We start from the raw sequence: 13,387 nt of genomic DNA on the forward strand, positions 1-13,387 counted from the left end.
TGGCTCAAGGAAATGTGCAATTGGAATGCGAATATATCAGTTTAAATGTCTCTCTATGCTCCAGATCCAGTAGAAAAGTGAGCGAACAATACATGTCAAACCTCATTCATTGTTTGTCTTACCCTTTCGCTTGAGTCAGGACAGTTGAGGGTGCACTGGCTGTCAAACCTCAGACCATTGGTGCAGCTGTACATACCCTCAAACACAAGGGAAGGAGGAGTACAGACAACTGGGGTGCAGCCCCCCTCCTCCCACTGCCCTCCTTCCAGGCACGCAATCTTCAGGAATCTCCTGACAGCATAAAGAAAAACATAATCAGGAGCTCAGAAACACCAGTGTAAACACCATTACTACTTACCTTCCAAAAACTGGGTTGTGTAAAACTGGAAGCATTTAGTTAAATATTATACAAACGAATAAGGAAGCCTGTTCGGTGCCAGCAATTAATATTATCATTGAATCTCCAAGAAAGTACAGAGCCATATAAAGAAAGAACATGATAATAACTCAATATTAACAACATTTGTGAAGGAGAGGAGGCCATTCGGCCCATCTCAGCCCATCCAGTAATTAGAGCAATCATTGCAGCAAACGTCATAAAAAAGGGATAAATTAATTACATTTGATGCTGCTTTTTCTTTTATCTGTATTGTCCAATGGAGTGAGTTGGAAATACCACACATTAAATTATTAGGACCAGGAAGCAGCATCTTTTCATCTATAGCTCTGTGTGGCCTGAATTAAAGTAGAAAAACATGGCAGTACTATAGGATCTGCAACACAAGAAACAGTGCTAATATTGCTAGTCCTAATTAGGAGTTAAGAAAAATAATTTTAAAACCTGATTTGGACTCATTAACCAAATGCTGCTACTCCATTACAAAAGTACTCAATATTTTTTTTAAAAAAGAAATATTATATCATCGCAGCAGGTTTTGTGTATAAAACTCACAAAGCTTTGCAGGTGCTAGCACTCCCACACTACACCGTGCACCAACAGGCCACTAATGAACCCCAAGAGGCAAAGCCTTCCAACCAGCCTTCTGATTGGTAAACACAACAGGTTATATAAACCGACCTTTGACACTGACCAACTAGTAAGACTCTAATTAGCGTCAGTAGCTACCAGAAGTGTAGGTAGTCCAAATTTACAAGAGAACTTTATTATGAACAAATGGCCCCTATCTGTAACATACTGCCTCCCTCCCTTTTTATTTCTATAACTCTTTACAATTGCCAACAATTTCTACACTATGGGCAGGATTTTCAAAAAACAATGTTATTGTATCATGCTCGTGGTATAGTAACGAGAGCTTTAGTAGCAAGTGATTTTAAAACGAAATGTGTTAATTAAATCAATCCGTTAATGCTTTGAAATTGAGCCGATTAGGTCGTTAATGAACGCATTTCTCATTAAAAAGATTAATTGTCGCAGGTACCGTACATCAAAATGACTAAATAAGGGGAACTTGTTAATCAGAATGCATGTTAACAAGATCAAAAAAAATGAATGGAAGCATAATTCACTGTTATGGAAACTACTAGCGTACAAACGGAAATAAAAAATAATGGGAATATCTATTTAGTTTATAATTTGTAAACTTCATTTAAAATTGTGCATTTTGTCATGCAGAATGTACATTTATTTAGAAATCTTCCCATATAAAATGCTGATTTACGATTATCTGACGTGTGGGTAAAAATCGTTTTCTATACCAAGATTTCGGTTGTATAATTCAAATAAAATCTACAGTAGATGTCAGCTGTCATATAATGTACGAATGCAGAATTAAAATAGGCTACAGTTGAAGTGATAATTTCTTGGTAGTAACATTACACTGGGTGAAAATAACGATACTATAATTTTAGCAATACAACAAATGTTCCATAAGGTTACACATGGTTAAAATAAGTGAATAAATCTCATTCATAACCACAAGTATAGAAAAGGCTAAAATATTTTCATAATTACAAATATTGAACTATTGAGGTAGTCTGTAAGAAATTAACCCTGGTCCTGTACACTCTCTCTGAATCGTCGGTGTCACAGGCGCGGTCTGTTAAATGTCTGTTTCAAGGTCAGTTATATACTCTTTCATTAATTAAAACCCTCTTTTTCCAGGTGCAAATTAACTTCTGATATATTATGACAATTAATACGGATTTGCTTTTAAATTCCCACACAAACAAAAGAAATAGTCGCAAGAAGCACTGCGCGTTACGATATTAACATTATTTCGTAAATCAACATAATTTCAGAAATCACATTAGGACGATTATTTAATAATGAAATAAGCATAACGACCGCTTGAAAATGCCCAAATCAATGCTACATACAAACTTTTCAAAATCCTGCCCTACGTGGTGTACCATAAGTCAGGCTTCATAAATATAATTGTTAATATTGGTCAATTCTCTTTTTTTTTCAGGTGTGAAATGTCTTTAAGGAAATGCAGTTTGTTTCCGTGACGTGTGTTGCAGGCAGGTGGGTGGTTTAACTCAGAGCATTCTAATCAGCATAATATATGATATTGCCTATGACGCCTGATTAATGGGCACCCTGTATATTGAAAATGGGTTATTAAGCTGCAAAAAAGTTCTGGCTTAACTAAGCTTTTATTTCATTTTAAATGTATATTCCTTAAAATCTTGTCTCTATTAGGAGTTTGATGAAGCAGAGTGAGCAAGGAATAAAAAGCAACACTCACTTCCTTGGCATCTTGTTGGGGATGCCTGTGACATAATACCCGGGGTTGCACATGTATCGGCAGATGGATCCTACATCGTGTCCTCCCAGTTGGCATCGAGGCACCAGAAGCTTAGCATTGGGCACAGCTGATGGAGCAGTGCATTCCAGCTTACAGTACGCTTCAGGGAAGGACCACAGTCCGTCTTCTTGGCAGACCAGCCAATCCTTCCCTCCTGCCAGCACATAAATGAACAAAGCACATCACTCTCAGATATACAGTAGCCAGCTGTCTGCATTTTAGAAAGATTACATTTAGCATTCCCCTCACACAAAAGAGGGCACAGTCACAGAGCTGCTCGCTCTCATCTGGGATGTTTGTGAGGTTAGGGGGATCATTTTGGAAAGACCACTTTTGTGTCATTCCACAAGTGTGGCAACAGGGAACTTAGATCTTTGCTGCTGTCAGTTGCTGAAGACAGAAAAAAAAAAACTATGTAAAAAATAAAGTACAGTAGCCATGTACATCTGGAGTCACTTTATAGAAATCACAACATTCCAAACTACCTGTGAGGTCCCATTCTTTACTTATCCACTGCAACCAAGAGAATGGGATCTTCACAGTGCTAAATGCATGCATTTTAACACAGGAAAAGTAACCAAAAGGAAAGCTTTGAATAAATAGGGTTACAGATTTTCTCAATTGCTAAAGTAACATTCTTGAAACTATTAAGAAATAAATAATAATAATAATAATAATAATAATAATAATAATAATAATAATAATAATAATAATATTAGCACAATTCTCAAAACAGTTAACACAAACACCGAAACTGACAAATTTCTCTGGTTAACACACAGAATGCTAAATTCTAAACCATCTGTATGGTTCACTTAATGTAATTCCATCACTTTAATACAAGTTTCATATGTGAGTGTCTTTTTTTCAAAACACATATATCTGTATGGTGTTGCTCACACCTCTTTACTTTAGATAAGCATTCCTCACATGGAAATGCAAATTTCACGATTTATCAATATCTAATCAAATGTCACTAATGCATAAAAGGTTGATGTTACAAATTCTGCTGAAACAAAGAGCAGGCAGGAAAACATGGGCAAGTTGGTGGATGTGGTGGTGGGCGTGAACAGAGAGGTGATCGTGGTCATGGTCATGGTATTCGACACTGGTGACAGCCAGCCCAGGTAAGACCACAGCATATTGCTGTAACAAATGAAATCCGTGAAACAGTTGTGGACCATGTCAGGGCTAGCAATGCAAGCAAATCTGTGGCGATCAACAGCTGCATCTATAATTCATACATTTCAAACTGAGAACAGGTAAGTATGAATAGCAGTATTTTATGTAACCTATTACATGCATTTATAGAGTTTGCATCGTGCATATTGACACAGCTCCCTACTATGTTTTATACAGTAAACATGCATATGGATTGAAAAAAGAGCTGCCCATGGTGGTGAAGGAGAACAGCCACTGGGATATAGATTAAATGCTTAGTGATGCAGAATGAAAATATAATTGTAATACCAGACAATGATCATGCAAGTTTTTTTTTTTTATTATAAAAAAAAATACTAAATATAGTAAAATGACAAAAACATTACAAGTTCTGTGCATACTGCTTTTCTGTTTGATAAGGCCTTTGAATTGCATGATCTATTCACAATTTAAATATTTTATTTTGGTTGAAGAGGTAAACGATATGAACCTAAATGTTTGAAGAATTGATGTAAATATTAAGTTTTGCAAGATATATGAACACATTTGACATGTTTGCTTTATTTTGCAATTGTATTTGATGTTTTGGAAATCGCGCAACTGTTTTGGTGTTTGTGTTAACTGTTTTGAGAATTGTGTTAATATTATCAGTAACTGTGCTTTAGTGATTTGTCAGTACCTCAAATGGTCTTGGACAGTGCAGCAGTGGTAGATTTGTAAAACTACTGCCACAAAGGGGGTAATTTGTTTTTGAACGATACCTAAAGCCAAATTCAGTTGTTTATTCTATCCTTACCGAAGGGTTTAATAAATGACAGGTAGTGCTGTGGACACAGTAGATACTATGAAAAGCATTAAATACTGCTTGGCCTACAATTTCTTATAAATGTATGTTATTTTGCAAGTTTTTTGGTGGAAAAAATACTTATTTTTTATTTTATTTTTTATTTATTTATTTTTTACAATACCAAGGGTTTTTAATAAAATAAATCATACACAGTGTTTTCTTCATGCATGATAGCTTAAGACTGCATTTGAGCACTGTAGAAGACTTTATGGATATTTTCATGGCATGGTTTCAGATATTTATTTTATTACATCATGCACAGAACCCTGTTATTAGTCATTAAATAATAATGAATGATGTTGATGTATTAAAATTAAGGCACATGGCTTCTCTACTGGAAAAAAATCACTGACATTTTAAAAGGTATGGCTTTAATTTCTACCTGAACAGTGCTTGCTATAAGCTTCATTGGATCTGGCATATAGCTGTGTAAATACCTACAGTAAAATGTTGGTATTACAAAACGTAATCCAACATTTTGAATAATATGCATGCAATTGCATTGGACTGAAAAAAAAAACCTCTTACTAAGTAAGTTTGACAATTGTATGTAAATGAAATCTGAAATGCTGTTCATATCATATTTCAGATAAAAAATGTATTTTTTTACACATAGAAATTATGTGTGGAATATATACAGCTAGTGCCAAAAGTTTTGCATCCCCTAGAATTTTAGGATTGAGACATAATTAAAAAAAAAAAAAAAAAAATGAACATAATTTAGAACTTTTATTTAACATCATGCAATCAAATAAGTTACAAAATGATATCGCAAAAGTCTACCAAAAGCCATAATGGCAGTACAGTATTTCATGTTAAATTTTGAAATGTCACATTTTTCATTTGTGTCAGTTTTTCGTTAAGTATATGGAAAACCACAAAGCGGTATGTAATTAAATATGTTAACGTCATAGTATTCAGCAAGTTTCATTCGACTTGAATTTCTTAATTCTATAATGTGTTGCAAAAGCTGTACGTATCTTCATGAAAAATACTCAGACATTAAAACTACAACTATGTCTAAACAAAACCTGAAAAGCAGGCCTGGCATCAGCACAGCTTATATAACAGACTTCAGGACAATCCCAGGGTCTTTTGGGGAAAAATACATTTCAGGTACTGGTACACCAGGGAGCAGTTTCCCCAAGAAAAAAAACATTAATGGATGGCTAATGGTTTTGTGGTTTTCTGTCTCAGCAGCTGCAAGGTCCCTTTGGGGCAGCGTACCTGAATCATTGCTTACATAGGCTACTGAGTGAGATTTAACAAAACTGAACTCTATGGGCCCCTTTATATTACATTATTTTATTTTTTGTTTAAGACTGGGAGGGTTGTTTGTTATTTGATAAAATGCTAAATGATATGCATTTCCTCTGTTTTAAAAAAACATTACTCAAACTTTCTCACCACTGTTTCTATATTTCTACTGTATTAAAATCCATTTATTGGCATAATGTCGTAATGCAGGCTGCACTTTTTGATAGGGTGCACATTTTTTCCTGTGTACTGGCTGGACAGTTAGAGGTCTCATTTGTAACTTGACATTGCCATGTTACGGTATTTTTCTGTGACTCTCACCCACCAAACCTGAAACTGCATAGCTTTCTATTTAAACAGCAGACATAAAATAACACTGTTTGTGTTTTCTGGCATGAAGGCTGTTTGGCCAATAAAGTCACCACAAATGTGGACTTGCTTGAATTTTAATAGTAGTTCCAGCCCTCTCCTAAGTCTTTGATTGCTGATGTGATTCTGAAATGCTCCTGAGAAAGTTCACAATGTCAGTGTGTGTGCAGCTCCCAGTAAGTACAACACTAAACAGGAAAGCATTAGCAGCACAAAATTCAGGAAAGTATTGGAACATACTGTAAAATATTAAAAAATGTATACTACTCAATAAAACCATTTTTACAGTTTGTCCACCAGCAGTAAAACGGCAGCTCATTTTGAGATTGATGCATACCATCAAGCACCATCACACCTGTGGTTTTTGTAGCAGGTATGTTTTGTTTCTAAAAGTATATAAAATGATTTATGCCACACCTTGCAATTTAGCCGGCGAGTTGCAGGAAAAGGAACATCGTTTTCCAAACATGGTCCCCTCTGGACAGGAGAAGGAGGCGAAGTAGACGTGGGATTGATCAGGAACCCCACAGTCAATGGGTTCACAGGTCACCATCCTGTCCCATTTCCCATGCATGCACTCCAGGACAGTCTCCTTCTGCAGGAGGAAAAATACAACTCTTCCCAGTCAGTATATTAATGAGAATCCTCAAAAGAACAGCAAGTGGAGTGGTGTTGCTAGCTCTAATTGAATACTGTGTAAAAAGGTTAAGAGCATGACTGTCTAGAACATTAGAGATTTCCTTTGAGTGAATCTATCCTGTAAAAAAATCTCTCTATTCTTGATAATAACAGTTTTGGAGATTAATCATATACCTCCTACTTTGCTTATCCAGAGACCATACTGTAAATGTATGTGTTTTATTTTTTTCAATCAAATGTGAAAAACAGTTGTGGAAGCACATTTGGATGAAAAGAAACCCACTGGCTGAAACAATGTTAGTGGCAGAAAGTAACAACATTGATTGCTGCTGTGTGAATTCAATTACCTTCACTAACAAAAAAAGGAACTATTAAAATACCTTGTACTTTATTTGTAACTGATTGGTTAATTTATACTTGCCAGTTTACAGATTGGTTCAGTCATTGGATAGGACTTCGCCAGCATCTTACAGGTCAATTAGGCAATAAAAAACCCACCTGGCTAGGATGTAGATTAATGCCACCAACCACTTGGAGTGTGAGCCCCTGATTACAGGAAATGGTACACTTGAGGTGCTGAGCCTCCTCATGGAAGCAATTTACTGAGGCTCGTCGGATCTGTGGGGAGCTACACTTATCAGCACTGCTGGACCTCCGCACACAACTGCGCAAAACAGAGGGCAATGCATTACAAGGCAGTCCTTCTATTGTATGGAACTGATTTAGCTGTTCAGATTATCCATATCCATCAGTAGTACTAAAAATACACTTCATGTAAAAAATGTGTCAATATCATGATTTAATAACTATATTACTATGTTGTTGTTTTTGCATTATAACAGAATTCACTACAGTGCCCCAAAATGGAATTACAGCATTAAATACTACAGTACAGTATATGTGTTCTTTTGTGTACTTCTACTGATAACTGTCAGTCAGTCAGTAATACCCAGAAACATCACAATAGTTTTCAGACACCTTCCGAGCATGGTTAAACAAAATGCTGGGGCAGAAGCTTTTTCCACTGAAACATTTAACTTAAGTGCAGACATATTATTGCGATATTCATAAAGCACTGGCAAAACTATGGTATTGCTTGACTAAGGTCGAGGGCATTATTTTAATGAGGGTTATCGCAGTAGCCCCTATTGTTTTTCCCCTCAGCAGCATATTAGCATCAAATAAAATAATTGTTTATTTCGAGATTTCTGTGGTACCAAAAAAAAATAAAACATCTATGAAGACAATTTATTATTATTATTATTTATTTAAAATCAAAGAGTAAAATACAGGATAGCAGGCCAGATTTTCATTCTGTTTGTGTAAACAAATTGAACATTTGTCCTCAAAAGTAACACCTTGAAAAAACGTAGTGGTTAACTGAACCAGAAGAAACTGTTTACACACTGTGACTTTTAGATGAGTCTACAGCTACTCCATACCTGTTGTAGTCTAGTTACCCAGCACCCAGTCATGCATTCAAAGGGTCACTTGGTGGAATGGTACACAGCCTCTTCTACTTGCCATTTTTGTTGTTGAGATTCGCTTTCTTTTTCCTGTTTTTTTTTTAACTTCACATCAAATACTCAAGTTCAAATAACGTGATTTAATGGTATGTTAGGACAAATAGAAGAAGCATGAAATTGAAACTTAACCACAAGAATGGCAGGACATTGCAACTTGCTTGCCCAGTTACTCTTCTGGAAAATAGGGTACGAGTAAGTACATCTGTTTTTGCTGACTGAAGACCCCACCCTCAGCGCACCCGTTCAGGGCAAGGGCACTAATATGGGAAGAGGTGCGCAATGCAATGCCAGAGACAGCCACCAACGGAGATGAGAAGTTCAGGAGGACTGAGGCAGTCCAGAAGAATGGGAGACTCAGGTTGTGGGTCATGTTGATGACAAGGGGGTTCCGCTGGCAAGACAGCTGGTATGAACCTAGAATTCAAAGGGTGATAAAAATAAAATGAACACATTTGCCCAACAGTCTCTACATGCTATAGTGCTATAGTAGGAATTCCATATTGTACTAAAAATGTATCAACAGTAGCCGAGTACAACAAATGCTGTATTATGGTGGCTGATGGTCAAACACTAAATGTTACGTGCTGTACCTAGAGTATGTTTTTTTCCATTTGTATCGCCAAGTTGGATCACCGCTGTTTTCCTGATCTGATCTCCAAGAATAGAACCATCTGAAGCCAAGTAGATAATAACTGAAGTTGCCACTGCAGGTTGAGCAAAATACACCTAGACACAAAGGAATGGAAATGTGATTTGAAAAATCTTAACAAATAGTGCCTTAGTCCTGGCAATAGTGAATAAAATGTACACACAATATACTTATTTAATCCATACCTTCAGCCACACCGTCTCCACTTGGTCAGGGACAGAGTGTCCCTCAGAGTAGGCAGTGCAAGGAAACCAGGCGTATTGTGACAAACCACTGTTCCCATCCAGAAATTTGGACTTGCACACCTGAAAAAATATGTATTGCAAAACATAGACTGGCCTGAACTTTCTTGCGTGGCACCCTTCACATAGAGCCCACAATTAAAACCAGTTGTTCCAAGGTAATACATACTTGAAGTGCTTTGAAGTAGAGCATTGAAATTCTTTTAAAAACCTCCTCTATTTAGCTATGCTTTTTCAATGCAGCATGCTTGTGGCAAGAAGATATGTATTGCAAAAACCTGGAAACCATTATTGTCAGATTAAAATATTAAGGAGGCAGCTTTCAAACACATATATTTCTATCTGAAACATTTTTATATTTTTGAGACTTAGGTGATGTTGTCTACCATAGATTTACCAGTAGGTTTCTTTCATAAAACCAATAATAGTAACAGTAAGTTTCTCTTAATCAAGTCCAATTGGTTACTACTTGGCACCAGTTATTCAATTACAACTTTAAAAAATGTAAGCCCCCTTTCGTGAAGTGATATACCATTGGACTGAAAAGTTTTTGTTCTACTGAAGAAAAAATCTAAGCGTCTTCTGTGGCAACAGCAATGTGACAGGCCCTTTTAACAGACGTGCTTGTCATGTATGTGGCCAGATGTGGCACAGTCATATTTGATGAAGAATACAATTGTGTACCACACAAGTTAATATGTCAAAGTTTGCTCTCATTTGGAAACCAAAATGTCACATTCCAAATAAGTATGTATCTGAAATGGCTTAGTTGTTTAAAAACACAAATCCATCTTTGTGAATAACCCAACGAATAATAAACGTGTGGACAAGTAAACCATACAAGGCTGTAACAGCAACACCAAACCTAAACCCAGTAACTCTTATGGGTGTTGCTTATAAAAGTTTACTGTGGTATAGCACAGTAAAAGCAATAAAGTATAGTAAAGCATTACTAAAGACAAGTAGGCATGGTAACTGTTGCAGGGCGGAAACCTTGCCTGTGTAAAGTATGTGTGTGTGGAAATGTAAGGTTGGCAGGGATGGGGTTAAATCTGTCCCTGCCAGCAATTACAGTTGTGGCCATTTCCCAATTGGGAAAGCTTACATTCCGCCCTGCCACAGTAAAGCATCATAAATGGTTAGCCATGGTAAAAAACACGGTAAATGGCATAAGCATGATAAAAGTATAGAAAACTGCACAATTACTGTACTTTTATAAAAACTAATACAATACACATACTTCATATTGCAGTACCTGGTTGAGCGAGGGTTCTCCTTTCACTGCTAGCACAGGGCACTTGGTGTCGTCCTGATGGGAGGCAAAGGCTTTGGCCGCCCACTGGTCTGTGAAACCCTGTGGGGTGAAGACTCCACAGTCCTGAACACTGGAGCCTCTCTCAAACTCCTCACACAGACCATCCCCATCAAACACATAGCACTGGCTGGGCTCTCCTATTAGGAAAACAAGGAGGTTATACTGATGTGCATATGATCTGAGTCTCTCTTCCATTAATCAGTGGAAATGTCCTTTCACTAGAAAGGTATAAAAGATATACAAATAATTGCTTTGTGCTTCTTCCTGTAATATGTTATTTGATGAAAATGAGGTCCATATGAGGGGATGACAGAAATCCAGCTGCTGTTTGTAAAGCAAACTCTTGAGAATTGAATTTTCATTAATGAAATATTTTTTACTCATAAAATGTAGCTGTGGCAGCTGTGTTGTGTAACTGTAAGCTGTGGACTGCACAATATCAGGCAAGAACCAGTATTAACATATATATATATATATATATATATATATATATATATATATATTATTATTATTATTATTATTATTTATTTCTTAGCAGACGCCCTTATCCAGGGCGACTTACAATTGTTACAAGATATCACATTATACATTATTTCACATTATACAGATATCACATTATTTTTACATACAATTACCCATTTATACAGTTGGTTTTTTTTTTACTGGAGCAATCTAGGTAAAGTACCTTGCTCAAGGGTACAGTCAAGAGTCCAGAGCCCTAACCACTACTCCACACTGCTCTATATATACAGATGTGCTCAAATTTGTTGGTACCCCTCCAACAAATTTTGTCTGAAATAACTTGAAACTGACAAAAGTAATTGGCATCCACCATTGTTTATTCCATATTTAATAGAAATCAGACTTTGCTTTGGATTTTTTATTCAACATAATATTGTAAATAAAAAAACAAATGAAAATGGCATGGACAAAAATGATGGGACCGCTAACCTAATATTTTGTTGCACAACCTTTAGAGGCAATCACTGCAATCAAACGTTTTCTGTAGCTGTCAATGAGACTTCTGCACCTGTTAACAGGTAGTTTGGCCCACTCTTCCTGAGCTAACTGCTCCAGCTGTGTCAGGTTTGATGGGTGCCTTCTCCAGACTGCAAGTTTCAGCTCTTTCCATAGATGTTCGATAGGATTCAGATCAGGACTCATAGAAGGCCACTTCAAAATAGTCCAATGTTTTGTTCTTATCCATTCTTGGGTGCTTTTAGCTGTGTGTTTTGGGTCATTATCCTGTTGGAGGACCCATGACCTGCGACTGAGACAGAGCTTTCTGACACTGGGCAGTATGTTTCGCTCCAGAATTCCTTGATAGTCTTGAGATTTCATTGTGTCCTGCACAGATTCAAGGCACCCTGTGCCAGGCGCAGCAAAGCAGCCCCAAAACATAACCGAGCCTCCTCCATGTTTCACTGTAGGTATGGTGTTCTTTTCTTTGAAAGCTTCATTTTTTCGTCTGTGAACATAGAGCTGATGTGACTTGCCAAAAAGTTCCAGTTTTGACTCATCTGTCCAAAGGACATTCTCCCAGAAGGATTGTGGCTTGTCAATATGCATTTTAGCAAATTCCAGTCTGGCTTTTTTATGTTTTTCTTTCAAAAGTGGAGTCCTCCTGGGTCTTCTTTCATGGAGCCCACTTTCGCTCAAAAAGCGACGGATGGTGCGATCAGAAACGGACGTACCTTCACCTTAGAGTTCAGCTTGTATCTCTTTGGCATCTCTTTATCCTTGGTTCTTTTTCTACCATTCGCACTATCCTTCTATTCAATCTGGGGTCGATTTTCCTCTTGCGGCCGCGCCCAGGGAGGTTGGCTACAGTTCCATGGACCTTAAACTTCTTAATAATATTTGCAACTGTTGTCAGAGGAACATCAAGCTGCTTGGAGATGGTCTTGTAGCCTTTACTTTTACCATGCTTGTCTATTATTTTCTTTCTGATCTCCTCAGACAACTCTCTCCTTTGCTTTCTCTGGTCCATGTTCAGTGTGGTCCACACAATGATACCAAACAGCACAGTGACTACTTTTCTCCATTTAAATAGGCTGAATGACTGATTACAAGATTGGAGACATGTGTGATACTAATTAAAGAAACTAATTAGTTTGAAATATCACTATAATCCAATTATTTATTATCTTTTTTCTAAGGGGTACCAACAAATGTGTCCAGGCCATTTTAGAATATCTTTGTAGAATAAGCAATAATTCATCTCTTTTCACAGCTTCTTTGCTTTATTCTATGACATACCAAAGGCATGCAAGTATACATGATAAAATAGCTTTTAATTTCATCACTTTTCAGGAGGAATGAAGCATTATTTCAATGAGCTGTAAGGGTACCAACAAATTTGAGTCTGTATATATATATATATATATATATATATATATATATATATATAATCAAATAAAAACATGGTGCTTGGAAGAACTGCCTGCCGTTTTGTACATGATTCAGTTTATTCAGAGAAGTAGTAACTTGGTAATGACAATGTACAAAGTTTTTTTTGGTGTAAACAGTAAGTCATAATCAGATTCCACACCACAAATGCAGAGTCTGATTTATAAAAGTTAGCAATAGCAACGTGCTAAACTTTTTGCAACAT

At 36.7% G+C, this 13,387-nt stretch overlaps 1 protein-coding gene across 3 annotated transcripts in view; it reads right to left on the reverse strand.

Annotated features, from left to right (window-relative positions):
• LOC117417215 (pappalysin-2-like) overlaps nt 1-13,387 on the reverse strand; it is a 75,684-nt gene that overhangs the window by 24,413 nt on the left and 37,884 nt on the right. For 2 of the 3 annotated variants that reach the window (XM_059034895.1, XM_059034894.1), the window contains exons 11-18: nt 10,714-10,910; nt 9,402-9,521; nt 9,158-9,293; nt 8,768-8,981; nt 7,540-7,705; nt 6,820-6,997; nt 2,709-2,922; nt 123-291 (exon numbers count right to left, since the gene is read on the reverse strand). In XM_059034895.1, the coding sequence (XP_058890878.1) occupies nt 123-291; nt 2,709-2,922; nt 6,820-6,997; nt 7,540-7,705; nt 8,768-8,981; nt 9,158-9,293; nt 9,402-9,521; nt 10,714-10,910 (1,394 nt within the window). The remainder of the gene's footprint in view (nt 1-122; nt 292-2,708; nt 2,923-6,819; nt 6,998-7,539; nt 7,706-8,767; nt 8,982-9,157; nt 9,294-9,401; nt 9,522-10,713; nt 10,911-13,387) is intronic. The other variant, XM_034924616.2, reaches the window with a different exon arrangement.

This window comes from Acipenser ruthenus, chromosome 12, assembly GCF_902713425.1.
Source record: "Acipenser ruthenus chromosome 12, fAciRut3.2 maternal haplotype, whole genome shotgun sequence".
Classification (NCBI taxonomy): Eukaryota; Metazoa; Chordata; class Actinopteri; order Acipenseriformes; family Acipenseridae; genus Acipenser; species Acipenser ruthenus.